Source organism: Alosa sapidissima, chromosome 18 (assembly GCF_018492685.1).
Source record: "Alosa sapidissima isolate fAloSap1 chromosome 18, fAloSap1.pri, whole genome shotgun sequence".
Lineage (NCBI taxonomy): Eukaryota > Metazoa > Chordata > Actinopteri > Clupeiformes > Clupeidae > Alosa > Alosa sapidissima.
Genome location: NC_055974.1, coordinates 3162907 through 3190359, shown reverse-complemented (window position 1 = coordinate 3190359; position 27453 = coordinate 3162907). Strand labels below are relative to the sequence as shown.

The window sequence follows — 27453 nt, the reverse complement described above, 5'->3', positions numbered from 1 at the left end:
ACAAGCATCGTGCCATATGGTCGTGTATCCTGAACTGATAACATGGACATGTTGGTGTTAATTGCTAGCATCACATTGTCGATTAGTAGTTTTATTTGTTCAGGGTCAGATCGTGCTCTCTGAATTCGTCTCTCTTGGGATTCATTAGTTTCGGGGAGAATTTGATCGATAGAGTTCCCATGCCATGTCTAAGTCTTAATGTTTTCAATGCGTCTACATGGACTTTATGTGTCAGATAACGCTTTAGGTAATCAAGCTTCCACTCAGACCAAGTTTTCCCACGAGCGAACTCTCCTTTCGCTTTTGCCTCCGAGCAGAATTAGCAGATCACACCACTTCTTTCGTAAATATGTCTGAAAGTTTTTTCCTACCTGGACCATCTTTTCTGTCAGTTTGGAGTATTTCATCTAGGCCACAGGGGCCCTGGCCCCACCTAAAATCTCATTGGCCCCTGTACCGTCAATCATCAATAAATGTCAAACTTGTTCAGGGGCTCGTTTCTAGAAAGCGTTGTTTGCTAACTTGCGTCGCAACCTTGGTAGTTCGCTCCATCGTTCTTGGATTTGGTGTTTCTAGAAAAGGAAGTTCGAACTCTCAATCGCAAACAAGGACGCAAAGTTTGGTCGTTTGAACTACTACCCCTGGGCAGTCGCACTTGTGTCGTTCCTTGGTAGTTCCAGTTGGTGTCCGGAGCGCCTAACCAAAAATCACAACCGCCTAACTAAAAATTAGTAAGTGGGTGTTTATCTCGTGACTCAATGATTGAGCTATCCTGTAGCTTAATTTTGATTAAGAGACTGACTCCCCTACTTGGCTCATTCTTGCTATTTATATTCATTCGAGTATTGCCTTGCTTTTTGATAGGCTAGTAATTATAATCTTCACAGACTATTGAATTCAGCACAGTGATAAATGGTGTAGTGGCTAAAGCAGGTGACTTGTTATCCCAGCGTTGTAGGTTCGATTTTCTTATGTTTGTGAGATTCTCCTCTTGCTTCTCGCTACCTGCAGGTGAACTAGTGTGACACGTAGATTCAATTGTTTTTGACTGATGTCTTGGTCTCTCGATGTAGAGTAACTAAATATGTATGGTCAAATCCTATTGTTGTGTCTCGTAGGCCTACTCTTACTCAGAGGTGAAAAGAAGAGATAGGATGCGAACTCCGGCCGAGCGCGCAGTGCACCGACGCGCTGCCGTTAAGCCACGAGACAAGTGATAAGCTATGGGATACCCAGACATTTGTCCAGGCTATATATTTTTTCCAACATAGATATTTAACACAAATAATGACTCATATTGGTCTGCTTAAGTTAACTGTTTTTTATGCTTGCAATAGGTTTAGGTTTTGGCTGATGGCAATGACAATGCCAGCATTAATCACTCGGTTTAGATTAGAAAAATGTCGACATAGGCCGTGACAGAACATTTCTAGGGGGTGGGGTATTACACGTTGCCACTGTTTCCACCAATGATATGTATCGCTGCATCATCAACAACGTTGTTGGAACTACGGTGTTCGAACGACGGAGGTAGCGAATTGCGACACAGGTACGATGCTTTCTGGAAACAGGTGTAACAGTGTCGTTGTTTGGTCGCAAGTTGCGTCGTACCATGGTGGTTGAGCAAAGTCGTTGCTAACTTTTCTAGAAACGACCCCCAGAACGATGATCAGCGATGCAATTCCATTTCCAAACAACTGGTGGCAGTAATGCACCTTTTGAAGCTTGAAAGCTAAAGCACACAACGAACTGCTTAGGTCTCTGCACGAAAGAAAGAACACATTTGCCAACCAGAAAAGTCTCGGCTAATGTGAAGAACCGATACATTTGGCTAACGAAAGTATCAGCTAACGCGAAGAACCGATCAATGGCAGCGTTTCATCCTCCACAGAAGTTTCTTGGTGAGTCACAAATCTCTATGTTGGTCATCATTAAAGCTGCAGTTAGCAAGATTGTTTTGATTATATTCACTGAAACTGACACTATGCTCCGAAAGAACAACATGAATTAGCTGGTTTTAGAAAAAACCCGCACTTCTACCTCCAACTAGAGCCTGTTATTTGTTTTGCAAAAATCCACAGCTCCCGGTTCGTCTGGATCAATCAGAGCAGGGCTGTGTGAGATCTGACTGTCATTTTCTGACAGTCTGGTGCAGTCTGGTGTGCACTGACGAGCACAAACTCGATGAGAGGGTGCTTGGTGGTAGTGGGGGAGGGGCATGAGAGTTGTAAACATTCAACATTTTAGCTGTCCCTTTAATCTGTCAGACTTGCCAACTGCAGCTTTAATATGTGAAAAGGAAGTTTATTTGTTGCTGTTAGGTTTGTCAATTAAATTATGAAGTAGCAGCAAGCTGCTAACGTTAACTTGTTCAGTGAACTGTTAACATTAACTTAACGTTAGGTTACTTGAGTTCAGGTTTGAATTCATTGTTAGCATGCTGATAGATTTTATGCATGGAAAGGTAGCGTTAATGTATGACGTGTTTGAATGGTGTTATATGAAATGGCACTGCAGAGAAATGGACATCCTGTCTGTTTGGGGTCCAACATTAATAATATTACAAGGATACAAGGATACAAGGAAGTTTATTGTCACATGCATATAGTTACTGGAAGTAAGAAATGCAGTGAAATTATGTCTGGTGTCAGCCTATTTGTGCATTAATGGGGGGGGGGGGGGGGGGGTAAAAAGTGCAGTAGAAGAGGGGTTTAGTAGATTAAGTGGCAAGGGCTGCATAAAAAAGGTGGGGGAGGATTGGGATTGGGTGGGGGGCACCAACAAGGAGCACCCAAGAGCAACAGGGGCAAGGAAAAACTCCCTTACCAAGGAAGAAACCTTGGGCAGATCCACGGCTCAAGGGGCTAACCCAACTGCCAGGGGTCTTGGTGTGTGTGTTGGGGGGATGACAGGGGAGATGGGATAGTGTGCTGTGTATGTGGGGAGAGGGCAGTGTGCAATATGTGTGTTGGAGAAGCTTCCTCATGAGACAATGTGCTGTGTATTGGGGGGGGGGGGGGGGGGGCAGTGTGCTGTAAGTATGTTGGGGATGTGTGTTGGAGAAGCTTCCTGATGAAATAATGTGCTGTGTATGTAGGGGGGGGGGGGGGGGGGGGGGGGCAGGGACTTACTATTGCAAGCAGAGTACTGTATGTAATGTATGTGAGTGATGACAGTGAAGATGTGTGTGTGGGCGGGAGGGGAGTGGGGCAGTGACTGTGTGTGTGTGTGTGTGTAGTGTGTAGGTGGGTAGGTGGGGGCAGTGTGCTGTAAGTATGTAGAGGATGTGTGTTGGAGAAGATCCTGAAGACAATGTGCTGTGTATGTGGGGGGGGGGGGGGGGCAGTGTGCAGCAAGTATGTAGAGGAGGCTTACTGTAGCAAGCAGTGTGCTGTATGTATGTGAAGTGATGACAGTGATGATGTAAGTGTGTGTGTTGGGGGGGGTCAGGGACTTACTATTGCAAGCAGAGTACTGTATGTAATGTATGTGAGTGATGACAGTGAAGATGTGTGTGTGGGCGGGAGTGGAGCAGTGACTGTGTGTGTGTGTGTGTGGGTAGGTGGGGGCAGTGTGCTGTAAGTATGTAGAGGATGTGTGTTGGAGAAGATCCTGAAGACAATGTGCTGTGTATGTGGGGGGGGGGGGGGGGGGGGGCAGTGTGCAGCAAGTATGTAGAGGAGTGCTGTATGTATGTGAAGTGATGACAGTGATGATGTAAGTGTGTGTGTTGGGGATGGGGGTGGGGTGGGGGGTGGGGGGTGGGGGGGCAGAAAGGCTAGGCAATCAAGGACATGGGTAGATGGAGGAGAAATCAAAAATAATAAATAAAAAGTGTGCAAAAGTTGGAGAAAGTCAGATATGTGTGTGTGTGTGTGTGTGTGTGTGTGTGTGTTTTGACGTGTGATGAAATAAGAAAATAAATAAAAGGTCTGTAGCATATGGAGAGGGATGTAAAAGTGCTAAAAGTCTTGTAGGTGTGTGTGGGTGTGTGTGTGTGTGTGGGGGGGGGGGGGGGGGTCATGAGTGCTGAGGAGTGAATGAGTGCAAAGTCAGTATAGTGTGAGTTCAGAGTTGGGAAATGTTTGAGAGTGCTGAGGAGTGAATGTGTGCAAAGTCAGTATAGTGTGAGTTCAGAGTTCGGATGGCCTGGGGATAAAAACTTCTCCTGAGTCTCTCAGTTCTGGCTTTGTGACTACATAGGCGTCTTCTTGATTTCAGCGGTAGGAATAATCCATTGTTAGGATGAGAAGAGTCCTTCAGAATCTTTTGGGCTCTTAGGAGTACTCTTCTGGAATAGATATCTTGTAGAGCAGGGAGTTGAGTTCTTATAGTACGTTCAGCTGAGCGCACTACTCTCTGCAGAGTACTACAATCTCTAACTGTGGAGTTCCCATACCAGGTGATGATGCTACCAGTTAGAACACTCTCAACCGCTGAAGTGTAGAAGGCCTTCATGATGGATGTAGAAACTTTGAATTTCCTTAGCTGACGAAGGAAGTAGAGTCGTTGTCTGGACTTCTTCAGAACATATTGAGTGTTAACAGTCCATGTTAAGTCTTCAGTAATGTGGACACCAAGGTATTTAAAACTTGTGACTCTCTCTACAGGTTGCCCGCTGATCATTAGTGGGGTGTAACTGTAGATCTGCTGCTGCCTTCTGTAATCCACTACCATTTCCTTGGTTTTATTGATATTCAGTGTCAAGCTGTTAGATTGACACCACTGTGCCACCTCATCAACCTGATCCAAGTAGAACTGTTCATTGTTGTTACATGCGCTAGTGCGCCTTACCAAATATAAGTAACGTTCGATTTTTTGCTTGAGGAAAAAGTTTAGCAGCTGCCAACATTAGTGTTAAATCTCACGAGAATGCAGGCCTAATTGAGGGGTAATGTTAGCTAACACTACATTTTTGTAGAGTTAATGTGAGCTATCATTGCAAAGTTATTAACCACTATTCTGATTCATGGGCTTCGCATCAAAGTGTTAGCACAATTGTTAGCATCAAAGTGTTTTATTGGAGATAAATTGGTTAGATTTTCACTGAGATAAATTGGTTAGTTTCATTGAGATAAATTGGTTAGATTTTCTACCCTATTCACTCAAGCTTTATATGATTTTTTTTAATAATAACTGGTTTTACAGTTGCTAGACGACATGCTGAATACAAGTATGGATTTTGTGACAAACAATTTGTGTTTCACCTACAGACTGGGATGGCACAGGCTCAGATCGGAGCTGGTGACTTCAACCCACAGTCTTCAGAACCACCAGAGTCACCAAGCTGCTCCTAATGGTACGATGATATTTCCTATTGCCACTACAGTGAGCATATTTTGTCATTCATTTTAGAAACGCCGTGTTGACAGTGCTGTTTAGATTCTATGGGCTAAGCCCAGAGTGTTTTCAACTGCTGGCGCCGCCCCTGCTTCTAGCCATCAGTAAGCTCACGTCATGTTTGCTTGTCAAGTGCTCACCAGAAATGAACATTGCATGACACTCCTGCATGACACTCCTGCATTGCATGACGATCCAAGACATGTTCTCTTCAAGTTGTTTGTTTGTTCAATATTTAATTAATCAAATAGCAAACATCCTGACTTATATCCTCATATGCACATCTCATTTCCAAATAATAGCCTACAGACAAGGACACAAGTTGCTCTCCTTCTTAAAGTGAAAGGCACCTAGACTTACACACCACTAATATAATGTAATCATGACATTAAAGGTAGGTGTTAAAAAAGTAAAAAAGTTGACAGTGGGTTGTGAAAGTTAATAACAATTAAGTTACTCAAACTTGTTTCATTTTCTTTCTCTCTAGACATTTCCCATTATAGAGCAGCTGGTTCTGTGCAACCTCTCCTAAAGGTATTCCGCAAGATACAGCATGGAAATAGGAAGAGGCCACTAAATGACTTCTGATACAAAAGGGGAAAGAGTTGAAGTAAAACTTGTCCAATTAAACAAAAATGAATATATTGTGTTTTCAATGCACATTATAAATAAATGGGAAATTTGTTAAGATTTATATAGGCTTTTTAGTTTTTTAGCAAAAGTATAAGGTGAGACTGGTGAACTATATGCACCTTACTGCTGTGGTGTAGTCTAGTTAGCTGTAGTGGGTATACTGTGATCAACCCCAAATGTTAATACCTATCCTTGCCTATTTTAAGTGGGTATACTGAGATGGTGATGCTTTTTAAATGGGTATACTGCATAGTCCTGCATATCACGTAGACTACACCACTGCCTTACTGAACAAGGGATTTTCTGTGCATGGATGTTGACCGGTTCTTGGCCCCTCAGTGTATGAAGTGGCCCCTCTGTGGACCCTGTCTCAGAAAAATCCTAGAACCGCCACTGCTGACAGTGGGTGACTCTAGGGCTCTGCTGTTGTTAGAACGGCCTGTATTGCTGTTGTTAGAAAGGCTTGTAGCGTATTGCACAACATAGGCCTACCATCACGTTACATTTTGTACAAATAAATAAATAGCCTACAGCGATAATACCATTGACAGCTGCATTAAATAGACCTACCTATGCATTTTCTATATCAACAAAATGGCCGCTGCGAACGTTATTACCTGATTATTACGTAGGTCGAAGATGCCTAATACATGCAGTCGGCATCTAGTCATAATCGTGGTTACCGCCCCCAGTTACCGTGGTTACCATGGCTGAAACGCCCCCAAGGGGGAAAATGTTTGTTTCGATTGCATGTAATCTAGTGAAGGTGCATGAGTACAGAAAACACCTTTAAAAAGATGAAATCTTTTCACAAACATCAATAAACGGCACAAACACGTTTGAACTGAGAGTTATCTGTGCGCCAACGAGGTTAAGGGTAACATTGAGTTCCCTCATTTTGCTAATTCCAGTTAAACTGCCAGAAATGTCTCGAGTGTACTTATTGTAGAACTGCTTTCAATGGCCGGACTGTATAGCTCGGTTTAGCAAGCTAAGCCTATTGCCATAACACCACATACTCATAAGTTGCATCTTCATTTATTCTCACATGAATGTACAATCCCTACAATGTCCGTGGGAATAGTTTTAACAAGTAATGTGTATCAGTTGGTTATGTTACACTGACGATATAAAGAAAGCTAGTTAGCAACCTAATGACGCTACCATCGAATATAGCTTTCAGAGAAATTTGTCGTCAACATTGGGCAATCGAGGGTGGCTTAGGTTGTTACCATACACTGTAGAGTTAAGTAAACACAATTCCTTCAAATCATTGTGTTCAGAAACAAGCAGAACTCCACCTGAATGTAAAATGAATGTATAAAGTCTAACTGCTAGCGAGTTCGCCCATTGACTTCCATTGTGTGATGTTGGCATGCTTTCCCCTCATGTGGGGCGGTAACCTTTGCGAACGTCTCAACCATCTGTATGTATTGCCACTACAGTGAGCATATTTTGTCATTTATTTTAGAAACGCATGTATGGGCTAAGCCCTGAATGTTTTCAACTGCTGGCGCCGCCCCTGCTTCTAGCCATCAGTAAGCTCACGTCATGTTTGCTTGTCAAGTGCTCACCAGAAATGAACATTGCATGACACTCCTGCGATCCAAGACAGGTTCTCTTCAAGTTGTTTGCTTGTTCAATATTTATTTTACTTAATCAAAGAGCAAACATCCTGACTTATATCCCATATGCACATCTCATTTCCAAATAATAGCCTACAGACAAGGACACAAGTTGCTCTCCTTAAAGTGAAAGGCACCTAGACTTGACCTAGACTACATATAATGTAATCATGACATTAAAGGTAGGTGTTAAAAAAGTAAAAAAGTTGACGGTGGGTTATGAAAGTTAATAACAATTAAGTTACTCAAACTTGTTTCATTTTCTTTCTCTCCAGACATTTCCCATTATAGAGCAGCTGGTTCTGTGCAACCTCTCCTAAAGGTATTCCGCAAGATACAGCATGGAAATAGGAAGAGGCCACTAAATGACTTCTGATACAAAGACTTCCAATGGTTGGAGTATTCCATATTTAGTGTTTTGCTACACCTTCCGTAATTTTTTCGCTTCCAAATTCCCCATCTTCTGTCTTGAATTTCCCCTTGGGGATCAATAAAGTATCTATCTATCTATCTTCAAATCAGAATCAGGCTTCTCTAACTGGAAGCAAGATGGTGGCTTCAAAGACCATTCCAAATCAGACCATTGTAAAAATAATTGTTGAAAAAAAAAAACATTTGTGTAAATATGATGTAGTTGTTGCTCACATGCTGTGTGTGTGTGTGTGTGTGTGTGTGTGTTTGTTTGTTTAAATGTATGCAAACTGGCAGTCAAAGTGGGTTCTCTTATCAACAAAAGGGGAAAGAGTTGAAGTAAAACTTGTCCAATTGAACAAAAATGAATATGATTGAACAAATATGATGTATGATTTCTGTTTAAAATATCAATGCATTTCAGCTGAAGTGTCTATTATATTTTAGTTTTATATATTGTGTTTTCAATGCACATTATAAATAAATGGGAAATTTGTTAAGATTTATATTTTAGTTTTCTAGCAAAAGTATTTGAACAAGGTGAGACTAGTGAAATATATGCACCTTACTGCTGTGGTATAGTCTAGTTAGCTGTAGTGGGTATACTGTGATCAACCCCAAATGTTAATACCTATCCTTGCCTATTTTAAGTGGGTATACTGAGATGGTGATGCTTTTTAAGTGGGTATACTGCATAGTCCTGCATATCACGTAGACTACACCACTGCCATACTGAACAAGGGATTTTCTGTGCATGGATGTTGACCGGTTCTTGGCCCTTCAGTGTATGATGTGGCCCCTGTCTCAGAAAAATCCTAGAACCGCCACTGGTGGAGGTTATTGTGCAATTTTTATAACAATAAAAGTGGTATTAAATGGTTCCTAGAGTGTTGATACACACAATATGTGTACATATTGTGAATGTGGATAATACAGTGTAATTTTTTGAATGTTACAAGTTGCAATGGTGAATAAACTCGTTTGAGAGGTGGATAAACTGCTTGCTTGTGTTTATCCTACATTGCAGCCCTGGTCTGGATGTTAGAAGACTTGAAAGACTTTTCATCTTTAACAAAGCCCCTGGTGGGAACTGATGTGCTTCATGTCAGATGCTTGAGCTCAACTTTTGTAGCGTATTATTGTTGTTGTGCAGTTTTTATTTTCACTTTATCAGCTTGAGAAAAAAAAGCAGCTGGTCTCACGGGTCGCTCTGGCAGCACTAGTTTTCATGCCTGATCACTTTCAACCGTAGCCTATGAGTGAATTGTCCATACGTTCCTGTATATATCACTTCACACCAAATTATGTGACACAAAATCTTCTTGGAACTCACACCTCCCTCACTCGCCAATAACCAAGACCCCTCCCACCAACTGTACCGTATGTCTTGACTTGCAATGTTGCAATGCAATCTTGACAATCAAACATGAGCTGTGACACAGGGCTGGACAGGACATCACTGAACTTTCTCCTACTGCTTCCATCTATCACCTCACTCATTCTGAGGGAACCCCCCCCTCCTCCTCCCCTGACATCCTGTGACAGGAGCACCAGCCGAATCTGTGGTCAAACCGAAAGGCAATAGAAGAAGTTAAGAAAGAAAAGAGAACTGTTCTGTTGTTGTCATACTGGTTATACGGGTATAAACACTCGTGATTGGCTGCAAGCCCATGTAAACCGCGGCTCACTGATAACTCTTAACACGCAATGCCTCAAAGCAATGAAGTAGTAAGCAGAAGCCCAGAGATGAGCAAGAGCCCAGCGGGTGTCCTCGAGCACAGCAGGGACTTCTTTCCCACCGAGGCCAACAACAAGCTGCTGCCCACCGGCCCACTGGGCTCACCGCTGACCATGGAGGCTGGGGAACGCGTGGGTCTGGTGTCCAAGACAGAGACGCGCGTGTACCGGCGCCGCTGGATAATGCTTTTCCTGTTCAGCGCTTACTCAGCCAGCAGTGCCTTCATGTGGCTCCAGTACGGCATAGTCGGGAACATCTTCACTCGCTTCTACAGCATCGACAACATGGCCCTGGACTGGCTCTCCATGATCTACCTGCTTACCTACGTCCCACTCATTGGGCCGGTCATGTGGATGCTCGACAAACGCGGCATGCGGGACGTGGTCCTCACTGGCGCGGCCTTCAACTGCATCGGCGCCTGGGCGAAGGTTGGCAGCGCAGCGCCAGACCTGTTTCCTTTGACGTTTTTTGGGCAGTTTGTTTGCTCAGTGGGCACTGTGTTCATCCTGGGAATCCCACCTCGCTTGGCATCAGTGTGGTTTGGAGAGAATGAAGTTTCCACTGCCTGCTCCATTGGAGTGTTGGGTAATCAGGTGTGTTGTGTGTGTGTGTGTGTGTGTGTGTGTGTAGAAGAAGAGACGTATATAGTATAGTACAGTCTTAGATTGTGTGTTTTACAGAAGGAATTGAGCACACATTAGTAACCCTTAGATTATCTTCTTTTAATTTGCTGGCTACGGCATGTTTTGAGAGTTCACCCATCTATGAAGCATTCTTTCTACTTCATGCCTGTAGTAGACATAATTGGATTTACTTGTCTGTATTATAGGAGGATGATAGCTTGTGAGAGAGGTTCTGTTTCTATACAGGGAAGGTAAATGATGACCACCCCTTTCTGACCGCTGGCATTCTGCAGCCGGTGTTAGATAGACAAGCAAACCTAATACAGGCTTTCACGGGCATGAGGTAAAAATTATTTTTTGGTTTCTGGGTGCACTAGCCTATCGCTTTAAGACTCTAAGTCGGGCAGTGTATCTGAGTTTATTGAGTTTACACTGGATAATATGTGTTCTAGCTTGTTTGATTTCTTGATGAAACACTTTTGCCGAGAACAATCCAGTTTATTTTGAGCCTAAAAGCTCAAAGTTCAGTAGAGCAGAGGGGAGAGTTCAAGCACTCCATGTGCCCTAAATACAACAGTTCAGCAGGTGATCTGTTTCTGACCAAAAGCAGCTTTTTTCTCTTACTGTGATGTTTGTGTGTACTCTCCTTTAGAAATATGAGGAAACGGTCAGACGAGGCAATATGATATGAGGACAGTATCATTGGTATGATAAGAGGATGATGTCACTGTGTTTGGAGACGTGCTTTCCCTCGGTCAGGCTTCTTGTTTTGATGTGTGCAATGAATGAACAGGAATAGAACCTAAAGCATCCGTAAAGACATCAAGGCTATAATAGGGGCAGCCGTGGCCTACTGGTTAGCGCTTCAGACTCGTAACCGGAGGGTTGCTGGTTCGAACCCCGACCAGTAGGCACGGCTGAAGTGCCCTTAAGCAAGGCACCTAACCCCTCACTGCTCCCCGAGCGCCACTGTTGTTGCAGGCAGCTCACTGCACCGGGATTAGTGTGTGCTTCACCTCACTGTGTGCTGAGTGTGTTTCACGGATTGGGATAAATGCAGAGACCAAATTTCCCTCAGGGGATCAAAAGAGCATACTTATACTTATAATAGTATGTTCCTGTAAGATTATCCTAATTTTATTTTGTGTCCATTGAACAGCCCCTTACTGATTCATTAAAAAAAACATAGCATTAAAATGGGAAAATAGATCCATTGTTCTGAAGTAGATTCCACACTAGCTGATTAGAATGATTTTGCCTTGCTGATCTCTATAGCTATGTCTTAATGTGTACAGTTGAGATACACACTATCAGGTGACGTGATGAGGGGATGTTTGTGGATGATGTCACGGCCTTGCCAGGCTCCTCCTCCTTTCTGTGTGCTGCATCTGTCTCTTGCAGGTGAGCTGGGCGCAGGTGTTTGGAGTCGTGCTAATCACTTCCTGGTCTGGGCCTTTAAAACAAAGTCCTTTTAGGCAAGTCCCTCCACTCAGCGGCCATTTGACAACGCTTTTTGGGCACTCGTCGGACATCCATTTCGGCAGAAATGCGCGTGCGCATTGCGCAAGGCTTCATGATACCAATCTTGCTCCAGCGGCGAGATCACAACACATGATTGGCACGATGTCTTCACAACACACCATATGATTGGCTCAATGTATTCACATCACACCACATGATTGGCTCAATGTATTCACATGTCGACGTTTTGCCGAGGAAGGGGTGGAATATGTGTAGACAACGGCCATATTGGCGTGACAAACTAGCCCCATGCATTTCTATGGAGTATTTTTTGAGTGCTGTGTCTCCACATTAGAAAGTATCTGTTTAAAAGCACTTCAGACGAGACCGGGTTGTCCACCGTTGCCGCTCCGTCTCTCCCGCACCGTTTAGGATTTTGTTTTGCTTATGCACTACACCGCGCTACACTGGCTGCTTACACTTTTATTCCCCAAATCTAACTCCTCTACTGACTTTACTTAACCCATTCTGTTAAAATTATATTCACTTAATAAATCTAATATATATATATCGCTATTCCGCGTGTGGCCTTTCCCTACTCTGTTGCTTGCTTTGAGCCAGGCTTTTAACAATGATTTTCCTCTTGTGATGTTTTTTCATATTCTATTGATAAAAGTTCTCTGGTCATTGAAACACATCGAGCAGCAGGTCTATTGATAATTTTTAAGACGATAAGTCTAGTTATTGATGTGAAGTACAGTTCTAGAAAATAAGACTTCAACAACAATATCAGGATTTGTTTTAACCCTTTAGTACTCAGTTGTGCAGGAAATCTCTCCAAGAATTTAAAAGTTCAAAAAGAAGCTTATGTTATTATATAGATTGCTAATAAACTTCTTGAATACAGCACAAAGGAGTTTTTAGGATCAATACAGTATCAGATTATTACCACTTGGTCTTAAATCATTAACACATGGAGACTTTTCTTGCAAGTGATAACTCAAGTGTAAAAACCAACAGAAATGAACGTAGTTACACACATGTTCGACTTGGAAAAGCAGATAGAAAGGGTTTAAGCCAATGTGTAGAGTAGGTAGAGTAGGGCAGGAGCTTTTCTCCCGGGCCGCCACCCTCACCATTATCCAACTTTTGAGCTGTACCCAGCTAGTTTGCCTATATTCTTTTTGACAGTACTGATTTTGAATCTTGTGTGTACGTGTGAATGAGTGGCATCTTAAAAGTCATAGTTGAAACAAATTATGTAGAATAAACTGTTATTCTTTATAATTTACCACCTTGTGCAAACTCACCCGTTGCCCTCAGTTTGAGAAGGGTTTGTGCGGCACTACCCATCCCATGGCAAGGTTACATGCTTGTGTTTCATTGGACCACAGGACATGTTTCCCCCTCCACTGCCACGATGACCCTGTGTGTTTGCTGTGTGTTGAGTCAATGAACGCCCAGTTCATAAATGACGATAACCTTCTCTGCTGGGGGCTCGGGGGAAGAAGTTAATAGGCCTACTCTCACAATCAGATTATGACATGTAGATGATTTAGGCCTGGGAAAGCTATTGCTTATTTCCTGACACAAAGTCAGAAATTAATAGCAAACCGTAACTTAAGAGTAGCTGACCTGTATTTATTCATTTGATGTATCTATTCAGCTATTCATTTGCAATCACCAGGGCTCACAGACAGTGATAACATGTCGTTGTAATGAAAAAGTTCCACTTCCAGTTGGTCATTTCACAATTTACACTGTACTGTAGTGGAACACATTTTTGTTTCCATAGACTTCTCCAGTGTTATGAACTGAGGCTTGATAGTTACACATCAGTTTATCTTAACTTGAGTCATAGCTTATCAGTATACATGTAAGATGGCCTGTGAACCATGATGACATGGCAAACTCAGAAACTCATCTGTGTGCCTTCTGACCTTCTTCCTACAGCTTGGCATTGCCATTGGCTTCCTAGTTCCCCCTATCCTGGTGCCAAATGTGGACGACATGGACGAGTTGGCGCACCACATTCGTGTGATGTTCTACATAACTGCTGGCGTGGCCACTCTGCTCTTCGTCCTGGTGGTCATTGGTATGTATTGCAAGACATGCTCACTGAGTTCATCTCATCCCAAAAGCTTATCTCATAACTCATAACAATTTGTTAATTGTGTTTGAATTGATGTCTGTCTGACTTTCTCCTGTCTCATACGTTTGCTGTGAAAATGCGGTCAATGTCTAATGCACAGCATGAAGCCGCATGAACCAGTCTTAATATACTGTACATGTGATTGCTCTGTTTTATCAGAAGTCATAAGGTATCTTCACAGGAAATTAAAAAGGGTTGACAAAGAGATATGAAAGTTCAAGCTCAACACCATCAAGCAGCAAGTCTTAATTTCTGTCATGTGAATTAATGAGCTCTTAACCTTGTGTCAGCCAGAGATGCTCTCAGCACTGGCTCCGGCCTGGCAGTGCTCTCCTCTCCTAAAGCAAACTCAAGAGGGATCTTTTCCATTTCCATTTTAATGGGCGGCTGGGTGAGGGTGCAGCCGCCTGACGGCCGCCGACTCAATGTGCCGCCTCCTGTCCGGCTTCCTGTCTGTCCACCAGACCGTCCCCAAACACAGCCACCTTCATCAAGCAGAGCAGCAGCAGTGGAAACATGGCCCCAGCGTGTGTCTCTACACTCTCACGCACACACACACATACACACACACACACAAACATGCGTGCACACACACCACGCACACACGCACACTCACGCCCCAGAGTGTGTCTCTACACTCTCACGCACGCACACACACACACACACACACACACACACACACACACACACACACACACACACACACACACACACACAAATAGCAGTAGCAAGGAATTCCTGACCTCTTTATTGTAACATTCCGTGTCCATTAATGAAAGCCACTCAGTCACTGTCTTGTTTGATATGTTTTTGCAAATGATGGAAGACAAATGTAGATCTAGAGGTTGGGGTCTTCATGTAGTGGGAGCAGTTGATAGAACCATCAACAAATAACTGCACTATTTCAAATGTCAAAACTGCAGTTTTCTGATCATCAAAACCACCCTTTTGGAGGAATTATTTGCAAAAGGAAACGGAATACTTTGAACATTTGACAAGACTGCATTGCACTACATAGTAGTACATGTAACTGCAGTGTCTTCACACTGTCACATTGGTATACCAAAAACACGGGGAAACTAGCTCTGGGCAGCATAACTCACAGAGGGTGATAGTAACCCAATGTTATTTAGTATGGTGTTTCCATTATTTTGTACAACACCTAAGCATCACAGTAGTATCATTAGCTGCGTGGCGGTACGGTATGTCTGAGAGAGGCATCTGTGTGTGTGTGTGTGTGTGTGTGTGTGTGTGTGTGTGTGTGTGTGTGTGTGTGTCTCTCTCTCTCCCTCTCTTTCTCTCTCTCTTTGTTTCTGTAACACTGTTTCTACAGTAAGTGTTTGAGTGTAAGAGAGAGAGTGTGTGTGTGTGTGTAATCAACTGGGAACAATGCAGTCATAATAGTGATAGCTCACACAGGTGGCCCATTAGACACACACACACAGCTATTTAAAAGCCGGGGTCTGTATCCTCTACACCCAGAGTTCTGAGTTGGGAGGACTGCAGGTTGTTTGCATCTCACCTAACACCTCCATCATGGAGATGGGCAGATATATGAAGCATCTGGTTCCTCTATTATGAAGATGGCAAGATATATGAGGCCTTAGGTTCCTGTGACAGTTTTCATATGGAGATGAGCAAATATGTGAAGCATTAGGCTCCTGTGACTATTTTATATGGAGATGAGCAGATACTGTATATGAAGCATTAGAGTTTCTCCTGTCTTCATATGGAGATGAGCAGATGAGCATAGAGGCTCCCCTGTCTTAATATGGAAATGGGCAGATATATGAAGGATTATATATATTACCAGTGCCATGTTCATCACAGAGCGTCCATGTTACGGCCATACCACCTGAATTGACTTTTACTCTAAAATGTCTGCAGATGCATACATACAGTATCCTGTTTTTCTTTAGGGTTGTCACACTTGGAAAAACAGGATGTAAAAATAATGTAAAAACATTGTGCTTGTAGGCAAGGTGTGTTTTGTCTCCTTTTGGCCTCTGCAGTCTCCCGTAAAAATGTATTCCAAGACTAATCTCAGAACACTACTTTTCTCTGTGCATGTCTGACAACATGGTACAGAGGAAGAAATTCCACAACTACAAATCCCAAAGCGTACTGCAACTACAAATCCCAAATGGCTCACAGAAAATGTATATATATGGGCTATAGGCTATATATATACAGGGTGCGATTTGTGTAAAAACCAGAGGGGGGGATGATTTTGAATAAGTTTGTAACCCCCCCCCCCAAAAAAAAATAATAAAAATGAACGAACGATTCATAGCCTAATAATGTAATGGCTAATAATACCCTATATTATTTTTGCCACCTTTGTAACATTTTAGTTTTAGTTTACCGTGGTGTATGACTTTAAACAGCGAGTGTGCTTGGTATGATGATCAGCTCCTCTAATGCAGGGTAGGACTACGTTTTGACAAGCATACAAATTCACCTTGTTCTTGCCCCATCTGAAATGACTCCTCTACTTTTGCTGCCTCCATCCTTTCTGTATTTGTTGTGTAAAAAAGGTTGTATATGATGGCACTGAAGTCTTAAGTTAGTGAATTGGCTAACAGTGTTAGTTGGTAACCAAATAGCCTACAAATTGCGCTACACGCTGCGTAGGCTACGTGCATTCTCTCTCCTGCTGATTTGCGTTCAGTAGCCAAGTGCTTAATATTGCAAAAGTTGAAAAAATAAATGTGTTTATTGTAGCCTACAGAAAATAAATAGCCTATCATACTGTCAGTTAATTGCCTACAGTGCAGTGAAGAGTTTGGAGAGTAAAGTTATAGGGCAACATAAAGACCATGAAGCTTCTATTTCTTGCAGCTGTTAAAACACCCGCTAGATAGTTTAAATACCCACCAACCAAGGGCGTAGGTTTGGTCTCAGCTTTGGTGGGGACACATCCCCAACTCCTGCTGTCACGATACCAACATTATTGTTTCAATACCAATACCAAGTGAAGAATCTCGATTTCGATAACTTTGCGATTTTTTACATTTTGATTTGGTTTGGGGGCCCCCACCACCTTGACGGCATCAGTAATAGGCTATTGAATATCAGTGGCAATCATAGAATTTGATTGACCCTCCACACCCCCCACACCACACACACACAGAAAGTGATGGTTGTCATAGGTTTCTATTTCATATTTTGGTATTCATATAAACGTTATATACTGTATATTGTTAATTATTTATAGCATTTTATGATCGGCATAATTACTAATAGCTAAACATATTTGGTCATTTGAATACATCATAATGATATTTAAATTATTAGTCTACACTTATCTTCAATATCATCACATTTGTGGTGTGCAAGTTTAATTGTGTGCCTGTCACTTTAAGGAGAACGTGAACGCAATTAGCTTTCAAACTCACGGTTTTAGGCTAGTGGAAAATAGTTTCGCATAGTGCAAGGATATGTGGATTCAATTCATCATGTTTGCTTTGTCATTAGATCAAATAAATGTTCAAAAAACTAACAAGTCAAAGAAAATATTTCTTGAATGAGATCATAAAAGAAGATGCAAGTGTCTTGCAATGTTCATTTCTATAAGTATGGAAATGCACCATAGTTTATCTTTTATTTATTTGCATTGTGCAGGCTACATTCACAAATACATTAGCCTACATGAACAGAATATATGAACAGGAAAATGTCTCGGATCCACTGTTTATTGCGACTGCAAGATTGGTAGCCCAATTAACAGTCAGTGATGGTGACTTCTATTCTGTGCTATATGCCACTGTCTGTGCGGCACATCCCTATTCAACATGACTCCTAACCTTGGTTGAAAGATTACAGAAGCTAGATTAACTGTAACAATATCCTGGGTAATATCCTAACAGTTAATGCTATTTTCCTTAGTAAAATCCGCATTTGAAAACCTTGTCACCAGTTGCCACAGTCTGTACTGTAGTTACTTTGCCTACTTAGACTCTGCATAATGAAAACGCGTTGAATGTTCCTTTTCTGCTTTGGCGGCATAGCTGATCTACAAAGCGCAAAAAGAGGCAAAATGTGCATGCTGAAGGGCAAAGGGAATGTTACAATGTTTTACACTGGCCTCTTTTGGGTTATGTATTGGTAGACATCCCTGATAATTTAGCATACACACTCACTCGCTCGATAACTTAGCATACACACTCGCTCGCTTTTCTGACAGTGTCACTACAAAGTAGGCCTATAGGCTATGCTTTGACTCTGTTGTGTGTGTCAGATAAACCCCTTTCGGTTTCAGCCAATCAAATGACAGTGCTTCTTTTACTGTCGTCCTTGCCGTTGGAATAATCCAAATAGCACAAAGGAGTTCGCTAAAATATTGGTGGGGACAATTTTGTCATCTCAAAATTTTGATTGGGACTAGTCACTAGCGTCCCACCCTAAACCTACGCCCATGCCACCAACATTCGTTTTTGCAGTACAGATTATTTCTAAAAGTTATTTGTCTACTAGGCCTAGCCCACTGGCTGATTTATCAAACGAGTGCTTTCTCGTTCGTCCTCCGCAAACTACCGGTGTTTCGGTAGAGAGCCATTGAATAAGCGATGCCAAGCAATTTCTGTAACACTTTTTGTGACATTCAGCAAATATCTCCTCATTTAATGTAAGTTCCTTCGGACAATAGGCCTACGTTCTACTCTACGTGCAGTTGTCCTCCGTCCCAGTTGCATCAGTTTTCTAATTTTGAAGGTTCTAAAACATTATTATGCTTCACTGAATCATTCTCGTTTTCTTTCATTTGTCCAGCTAACTTTTCCATTGAAACTAGCCAATTATGATGGATTACACACTCGACATTCTGAAATGTCCTGCACGATCAAGGCCAAATTAAGTTGCAGCCAATGTGTCAGCAGCATGAGTGCTGACGGTGACAGTGCGTTTCTGATGTCAGATTATTATGTAGTCTATCCTACTAGACTGTTCTCACGTTGCAGCGCTTTACTTATATGAATTAGCATTAATCAATATGAGGGACAGAGGGGGATAAATGTTGTCCCCACCGGGGATAAAAATAATTTAGCAGAGGTAGGGATAGGAAAACCAGAGGGGAGGAAATCCTCACCATCCCCCCTACAAATCGCACCCTGTATATATATATATATATATATATATATATATATATATATATATATATGTGATGACTCTTCTCTCTCTACAGTCTTCCAGGAGCAGCCCGAGATTCCACCAACCCAGTCCCAGGTCACAGCCAGAAGCATCCCCCCCGAGGACTACTCCTACATGGCCTCCATCAAGAGACTCCTCAGCAACAAGCCCTTCATCCTCCTTATCATCAGCTATGGTGAGTGGTTACACATAGTCTCAGAGAATGAATGACGACGTTCACACATAAACTATAACAATAACGTCATGAAGAACGATATCGTTGGGGATCACTTTCAGAGCGATTTTCAGAACGATAAAATGCTAATAGCCAATCAGAAGCCATCGCATTTTAACCGTCACATTCATATTAACACAATTATTGTTGTTCAGTGTGAACGCTTTTGTTGGTCTGAATGGGCCTTTAGGCGGGGATTACATTAGCCAGCGGCAAGTGGCAGCGGCAAACCTATAATTGCGTTTCCGAGGAACGGCAAGAGTGGGTTTGATCAGGGGCATGGAACTCGGCTTCATCCAAGGATTCCAACGGTACCTTATGAAAATCGGACATACAGGACAAAAGTTACATGCACACACCTTCACATACACAGACAGCAAAGACCAGCCCATTAGGCAGCTGCCAGAATCTCTCCCAGAATCTCTCCCAAAAAGTGTGTATGTCAGGTTAAAAAACATTTTTGACAAATGAAGGGACATGAAGCAAGAAAGTAGTGAGTAGTGATTTTTTCTTGAAAAATCAACTTGAAATACAATAGAACAATATTTACAGTTATTTTTATAACTGAATTTATGAACATTCCAGGAAACATTCCAGACACAATGATGACCTCATAAGAGGGAGTCCAGCAAAGTTGGTCAATTGACCTATCGCAAGCCCCGCCCATCGAACCAATGCACATGTAGATAATGTGTGGGATTAACATGTGTGGGATTAACACAACACCGATACACAGAATAATGGCTTTCAATCTTGATTATGCTTTTTTGTTATTATGTTAAATTAGATTAAATTATCTCCTCCCAGCTCTCCCCTATTTTAAGAAAAGGGTTAAACTTTACTCCTTAGCAAACCACAATGAAACAGTGCTCCACCACATCTATGGATTAAGCCAAACAGTTAACTCAATGTAAGTAAGATAAACAAGATCATTTATTGTTCTCAGCACTGCCAGCATTATGTATAAAATGATTGTCACTTAGAGGAGACTAGTAGACAACTAAGGTTAGCATAGTTAGCTAACCGCTGCTAACGTGCTAGCATCACCTCATCAGAAAAGCATGGGACTGTGCACAGTAGTGTAACATTTATTCACCATAAATTAATAAAGTTGAAGTTGCTCTGCAATGTAGACTATGTTTCCGTTTATTTGCAGTACCATGTTCCTTACATGACATGACCTGATGCCCTAGCAATATGCATGCAAGTCTATCTAGCACAGCTAGCTATTAATATCAGGAAGTCCCACTCGCCCCCCGTCTAAGTTTGTCACCTAACAAACCTAGATATTCATTTTTATACATGTGTCTCCATGGCATAGTGAAGTTGTTCAACGGATTCTAAATTAAATCAGGTCTGTGGCTCTGTAAAAGAGCCTCTTAGGTTGTAAGTTTTACAGACAGGCTTACAGCTACCATTGAAGTTCTATGCAACTCCGGTCTTAGCTGTCGGACTTAGCAACAGTAACTAAGGGGGGCGGGACTTCGTGAAAGGTCAATTAAAGGAGAATGAGTGTGATATTGACCTAAAGTGTGTTGAAACATGATACCGAGTGTGAACGTATGTCTCATAGCCCATCTCAGCTTGTCCCCTGCACTCCAAAATCTGGCGCTAGTTAGCCGATGCTACCAACAGCTTTTTCAATAGTGGTGCTTCGGCATCGGGCTAGCCATGCAAATAAATCACTGTTTTACACCATTTACGAGGCTCAATGTATCTCCACACTTCATTGGTAGACTTCCGAGGGCCCTGACATTTAAAACGAGACATTGAGAACTTTGAAAAAGCACTGGTAGTTTACTTACAAGACGATTTATACAGACAGTATCTTCACGAAGTTTAGCGTTTGCAGCCATCTTGAATTTAGTCACGATAAGTCGAGCGACGAGTAAGAATGAACAGGTATGATAAGGGATCAGATTCCAAAAATAATTCAGTGGAAATGCATGGATTCCAGTTTCTTCCAGTAGCAGCAACTGGAATCCATGCATTTCCACAGAATTATTTTTGGAATCTGATGTTTGGAAAAACCGGTTTGGGCCTGAATTTTTAGAGTTGGAACCGTGTCGAAAAAGTTTTATCTCGTTTCTAAGCAACACAAACAGTTTGTCAATTGAATATGCTCGCGTTGCGCTTTGAAAGTTGAACCAAGTTCAATGCTCAGCTTGTTCAACGCTAGCATTATAATAATAATAATAATAATACCTTGGACTTATATAGCGCCTTTCATGGTACCCAAGGTCGCTTTACAATGGGGGGGGGTCCTCACTAGTAACCACCACCAATTATGCCAGCGTTGCCACTGTTCCGCTGCCGAACCATAGAAAACAATAGGAAACCTGCCGCTTGCTGCTGGCTAATGTGATCCCCGCCTTAAGGGTTAAAGACCAGCATGTTCAAGGTCATCAATTTATCTGACAATGATTAACAGCCATAGATCCCATTCCACAAGGGTTAGCCATATCTTAAGCACTTTACAGTCACTTTTATGTGAATTACAATGGCCCATGCAACTTTAAGTTTTAAAGGGTTTTTTTTCTGAGAAAGCAGTGTACTGTTGAGATAAACTGTGCCTCTCAACAACAAGCAACACTCATATTCAGCCGCATTCAGGAAAATATAAATTGAGAGTTAACACCTTTAGCTTTAGCCCTTAGGCTTATTGTCCATTCCTGCTGAAAGTCTTTACAATGTGTCTCACAGTGTAATTATGACCGCCGCGCAGCGAAGCGGCGGTCATATAGGTTTAGTCAGATTTTTATTTTTTTTTATTTTTCGCATGTCCAAATTTCCGTCAAGGATTCCCAGGACACTGAAAGACCGGGGTAGACGAAACTTGGTGGGCATGTAACCCCATATGGATAGCATGGAACCATCGTTTTTCGTTTTGATCTGTAGCCCCCCCGCTGGACTGCATGTTTGTATGTTGATCTCAAGGGGCCATGTCAACCCATTCCATAACCACTCATTTCATGTATAGCGCCACCTAGTTAAACACAAAAAAGTAAAAATGAGGTGTTGAAATCGCAGGTATCTGTGACCTAACATAGTCAAAACTGCACGAAATTGGAAGTGTAGGATCATTATGACACCCTCTGAATGCACGCCAAGTTTCGTGGAATTCCGTTCATGGGGGGCCACACAATAAATTAATTGATGTTACTATACAACAACTGGCCTGTAGGTGGCCGGAGACAGTTTTCTGTGAATATCTCGAGAACTGTAGGGCCTAGGAGGTCCACCTTTTTTTTGTATGTTGGTCTTAAGGGGGCATGTCAACCCATCCCATTACCACTTATTTCATGTATAGCGCCACCTAGTTAAAAATTAAAAAGCAAAAAATTAGGTGTTTTCATCACAATATCTCTGGCTGACATGGTCAAAACTGCACAAAATTTAAAGTGTAGGATCATTATGACACCCTCCGAATGCATGCCAAGTTTTGTGAACTTTCGTTTATGGGGGGCCTTACAATAAATAATTTATGTGTACATTTAGTGATCGTACACCAACAAGGATTCCCGGGACACTGAAAGACCGGGGTACACGAAACTTGGTGGGCATGTAACCCCACATGGATAGCATGGAACCATCGTTTTTCGTTTTGATCTGTAGCCCCCCCGCTGTACTGGACCCCCCGAAAGGAGGGTAGGGCAGACACAGTTCTCTGTGAATATCTTGAGAACTGTAGGGCCTAGGATGACCATTTTTTTCCGTATGTTTGCCTCCAGGGGTCATGTTAACCCATTTCATGTGCACACATGTGCACAAACAGATACACACACACACATACATTCACAGTAATCATACGTATGACACATACTCACACAGTAGACATATGTATGCTTGCATGCACAGGCACACACACAAGCACGCACACACACACACACACACACACACACACACACACACACACATAACATAACATAAACATAACACAAACAATCAAGAATTTCTCAGAATTATGAACAAGATGGAGGTGGGGTTGTATAAAATGAATTTTACATGTGAAATCTATGAACTAATCATGTTTAGTCTCTGCAGGCCTCAATGTGGGCTGCTTCTATGCCGTCAGCACACTGCTCAACCGCATGATTATTGAGTACTATCCAGTGAGTTTTACACACACACACACACACACACACCACAACATAAATCTTCTCAATTATTCCATCTGAACATTCATCACCGGTGTGTGTCATTCTGTAGGGTGAAGAGGTCAATGCTGGCAGAATTGGGCTTACCATTGTTATCGCTGGAATGGTTGGCTCCTTGATCTGTGGAATCTGGCTTGATCGGACCAAAACCTACAAGTAAGAAAGATGTTATACTTTTTTGCTTATCAATTGTTTTTTTTTTTAACAAAATTCAATTTTGAACTGTAATGGTCATATTCACATTGGACAAACGTGTCTGCTCAGTAACCTTTGTGAAGCTACACATCTGTTGTGTGCCTCCTGGTTAAATGCCTGGGGTTACACTGACCAGGTCCCAGTAGTGTGTAAGGCATGTCTGGAATGAACGATGTTTGCTCAGCCAAACTGCAGTCGCATTGATCAGGCAACTTTTATGCACAGGCTTTGTGTGAAAATAACTCACTGAACATCCTCCCTCTCTCAAGACCAAAATACACAAATTAGCTCTGCTCTGTTGGAGAGTCATTACTTAAAACAACAAATGGCAAAAAAACATGATGGGCCTGATGGCACCCCCTCATGGCTTTTATAAGAATATGCTGAAGGCTTAGCAACAATCGTTGCGCATCTTTTCAAACAGTCATTCTCAGAAGGCAAGCTTCCAGCTATCTTTGTGCAAATGTGATTCCCGTTCCTAAAAGAGCCAGGGGTTAATTAGCTGAACCAGTACAGACCAATATCCCTATTAGTGTAATAGCTAAACTCTTAGAAAAGTGCATGTTAAAACAAAGCAGTGATCACATCCTTTCTGTGGTGAAAGGCCAAGTCTTCAACCACAATTTCCCTGGTCAAAGCCTACCAGTCCTGGCTTACAGCACTGGAATCTCATGATGGCATAGTGATCCGGGTTTTACTGGCTGATATGAGCAAGGCCTTTGACAGTCAACCTTGCAACACGCAAACATGTAAATTGTGAGGTCATCTTAGACCCTCGAGACATTGCATGGACCCTCAACTACCTCCACGGCAGAACCCAAAAGGTATTTGTCAACAGAGGTGGAAAAAGTATAAAAATATTGTAGTAAGTAAATAAAGTAAAAGTACCAATACCTTGATGAAATATTACTCAAGTACAAGTTAAAATACCGATCTGAAAATGTACTCAAGTAAAAGTAAAAAGTAGTTCATTTAAAATGTACTTTAAAGGAACCATATGTAAGAAATGTATAAGTATAGTATGTATGTATGTATATATACTCTATTTTGATCCCTTGAGGGAAATTTGGTGTATGTATGTATCTCAATTAATCATAAAATGGCCCTGATATGTCACTAGACATTAAGAAATCATGTTCATTTCAAATACTTCCGGCCAGGATATTGTCATTTAAAAAGTGAAGTTGCAGCCCTCAACTAATGTTGATGTTGTGTTTTGTCATGTCATGTTGTGTTTTGGCCTGATGCGCCACCCTCCACCTATCTACTAATCACAAAGTCAGTAGTGTTTCGGTATCGGGGTTGGCAACCTCAAGTCAGGGGGGAGGGGGAGGGGATACACCTCTCTACAGTAATTTGAAAGTGATTGCAGTACCAGTTTTGGCCACAATCTTACATATGGTTCCTTTAAGTAAAAGTTACTTAGTTAGTCTGGTGGGTACCAGAACAACCGGTTTTACCAGAGACTTTCTAATGAGGAGATACAGCACTCAAAAAATCCTCCATAGTAATGCATGGGGTTAGTTTGTAACGCCAATATGGCAGTTGTCTACACATATCACAACCCTTCCGCGGCAAAACGTTGACATGTGAATACATTGAGCCAATCATGTGGTGTGTGGTAAAATACATTGAGCCAATCATGTGGTGTGCTGTGAAGATATCGTGCCAATCATCTGTTGTGATCTCGCTGCTGGAGCAAGATTGGTGTCGTGAAGCCTTACGCACACGCATTTCTGCCGAAATAGATGCACGATAAGTGCCCAAAAAGTGTTGCAATATGGCCGCGAGTGGAGGTACTTGCCTGATAAGGATGTTGAGAAATGGAGATCTATGTGAAAAATCACCGGAGTTCTCCTTTAAGTTTGAGCAGTAGTTGATTTTCAAAGTTAGTTGCACTCATCCTTGGGTCGCTTTGCAGTGAACAGTAATCCAGCACAACTGAAAAGCCCCTCACAGGCAGCTGAGGTAGGCAGGCCAATGTTGAGTTGCAGAGAGTTTTTTTTATATTTGGAAACAAGCAGAAGGTTCAGCAGATTAAAGGGCGTCGAACTGGGGGGGAAAGTGGGAAGTATAGGGCAATGGAGGAGAGGGCCCTTGAAAAGTGGAATACAGGGGGCACAAAGTATTGAAGAAATTTCAGTAGGCATGTTCAATACTTTTTTCCTGTGTCATTCCACTTTAATACACAAAACTCTTGTGTTTGGATTTTTTATATGTGTGTTAATATAATGTGTGGTGAAAAATTTGAATAGACTCACTGGAAGTTTAGGCTAATTACTGAAAAAAAAATTAAGCGTTCAATACTTATTTCCACCATATATTTATTTTACCTGAATATTTTAACTTCCAAATTAAATGTAAAAATGAATGTCAGACGAAATGTAAAGTTTGACTGACTGGATTTTGTAAACAAAACATAGTGAAAAGTGTCTAAGGTCACTCTCACTCTCCCTTGCTAAAGAGCTAAATGGTTGAGTCCACCTGCACGATTCATGAGGTAGTCTATCTTTTGTTTATTTAGTTGAGCATCGCTAGTAGTGGACCGCTAATTGTTGTGCTGCTGGTGCAATGTCTTTCTCCAAGAAAGCCAAGTCAGGTTACTAAAAACAAAGGCCAAAACAGGAAAAAGAGAGACATCAAAATGAGGGGAAACAACTGCTAATAAACTTCTTTCCATAGAAAGGTGAGCACAAACGTCAAAACACGAAATCCCATGGTGTTTGCTTGAATATCTCCGCAATCATTGGTGCTAAAACGAACTGAGACAACCCATTGGAATAGCGGAAAATACACTTTCATAGGTCAGGCTAATCTGATGCATCTTGTGATCCAGCTCCATCTCCATCACTTTCAGAAAGACTGCATGGCGCCAGCTTGATTCATGTCCTGTTGTAGGCTGATCATTATGACCGCCGCTAGCAACGCTAGCGAAGCGGTCATATAATGATTGTCAAAGTTTTTTTTTTTTTTTTTCGTCATCTACTTCCTGAATTTTTGGTCAACGATACTCGGGACACCGAAACACCGGGGCACATGAAATTTGGTGGGTATGTAGCCCCACTAGACTTTTACGGAAAAATTTCGTTTGGTCGCGCTGGGCCCCCCGAAACCCAAAAAATGCAGTTTTTCCTAAATAACTACCTGAACCGTGGCACCGAGGATGAAGAATTTTTTATGGTATGTTGGTCTCAAGGGCCCACATCAACTTAGCCCATAATCACTCATTTGTGATTTGCACCCCCCCCGGTAAAAAATGAAAATGCAATATCATTCTGCTTTAATCGCCCCTCTCTTCAGTTAAGATGTTCAGAACTGCACCAAATGTTATGTGTATGATTAACCTGGCATTCTCTGGGGGTATGCCAAGTTTCATAGAATTTCATCCATGGGGGGGTCTAAAGAAATTTAAGTTATGTGTACATTTAGTGACTGTACACTCATTGGCCTGTAGATGGTGGTGCACACATATACACACGCACACACACACACAGACACGCACATACTATCAGTATCGGCAATTAGAACGGCCGATACATAATTACAAATTCAGTACGATTAAAGGAAAACCAAATATTCATCATCATCATCATGACTGCATTTCCAGTATTGGCGATACGTAGTCGTTTGTCCACCAGATGGCGCAGTGAGGCGTAATTTTGTTGGAAGTTAATCTAAAGTGGGTTGGAAAAACAATGGATGCTTCCTACAAGGACTGTACCGCAGAGAACGTCTATAGAAGGATAGAACGATAGG

The 27453-nt window shown here is 42.0% G+C and overlaps 1 protein-coding gene across 5 annotated transcripts in view; it reads left to right on the top strand.

Moving 5' to 3' along the window:
* Positions 1-9701: 9701 nt before the first annotated feature.
* Positions 9702-27453, top strand: part of LOC121690065 (feline leukemia virus subgroup C receptor-related protein 2-like) — a 30904-nt gene continuing 13152 nt past the window's right edge. For 4 of the 5 annotated variants that reach the window (XR_006024981.1, XM_042070399.1, XM_042070400.1 and 1 more), the window contains exons 1-5: positions 9702-10340; positions 13785-13926; positions 19166-19306; positions 23390-23457; positions 23555-23658. Coding sequence is in view for 4 of the 5 variants with exons in the window: in XM_042070399.1 (XP_041926333.1) it covers positions 9717-10340; positions 13785-13926; positions 19166-19306; positions 23390-23457; positions 23555-23658 (1079 nt within the window). In the remaining variant the exon portion in view is untranslated. The remainder of the gene's footprint in view (positions 10341-13784; positions 13927-19165; positions 19307-23389; positions 23458-23554; positions 23659-27453) is intronic. The other variant, XM_042070401.1, reaches the window with a different exon arrangement.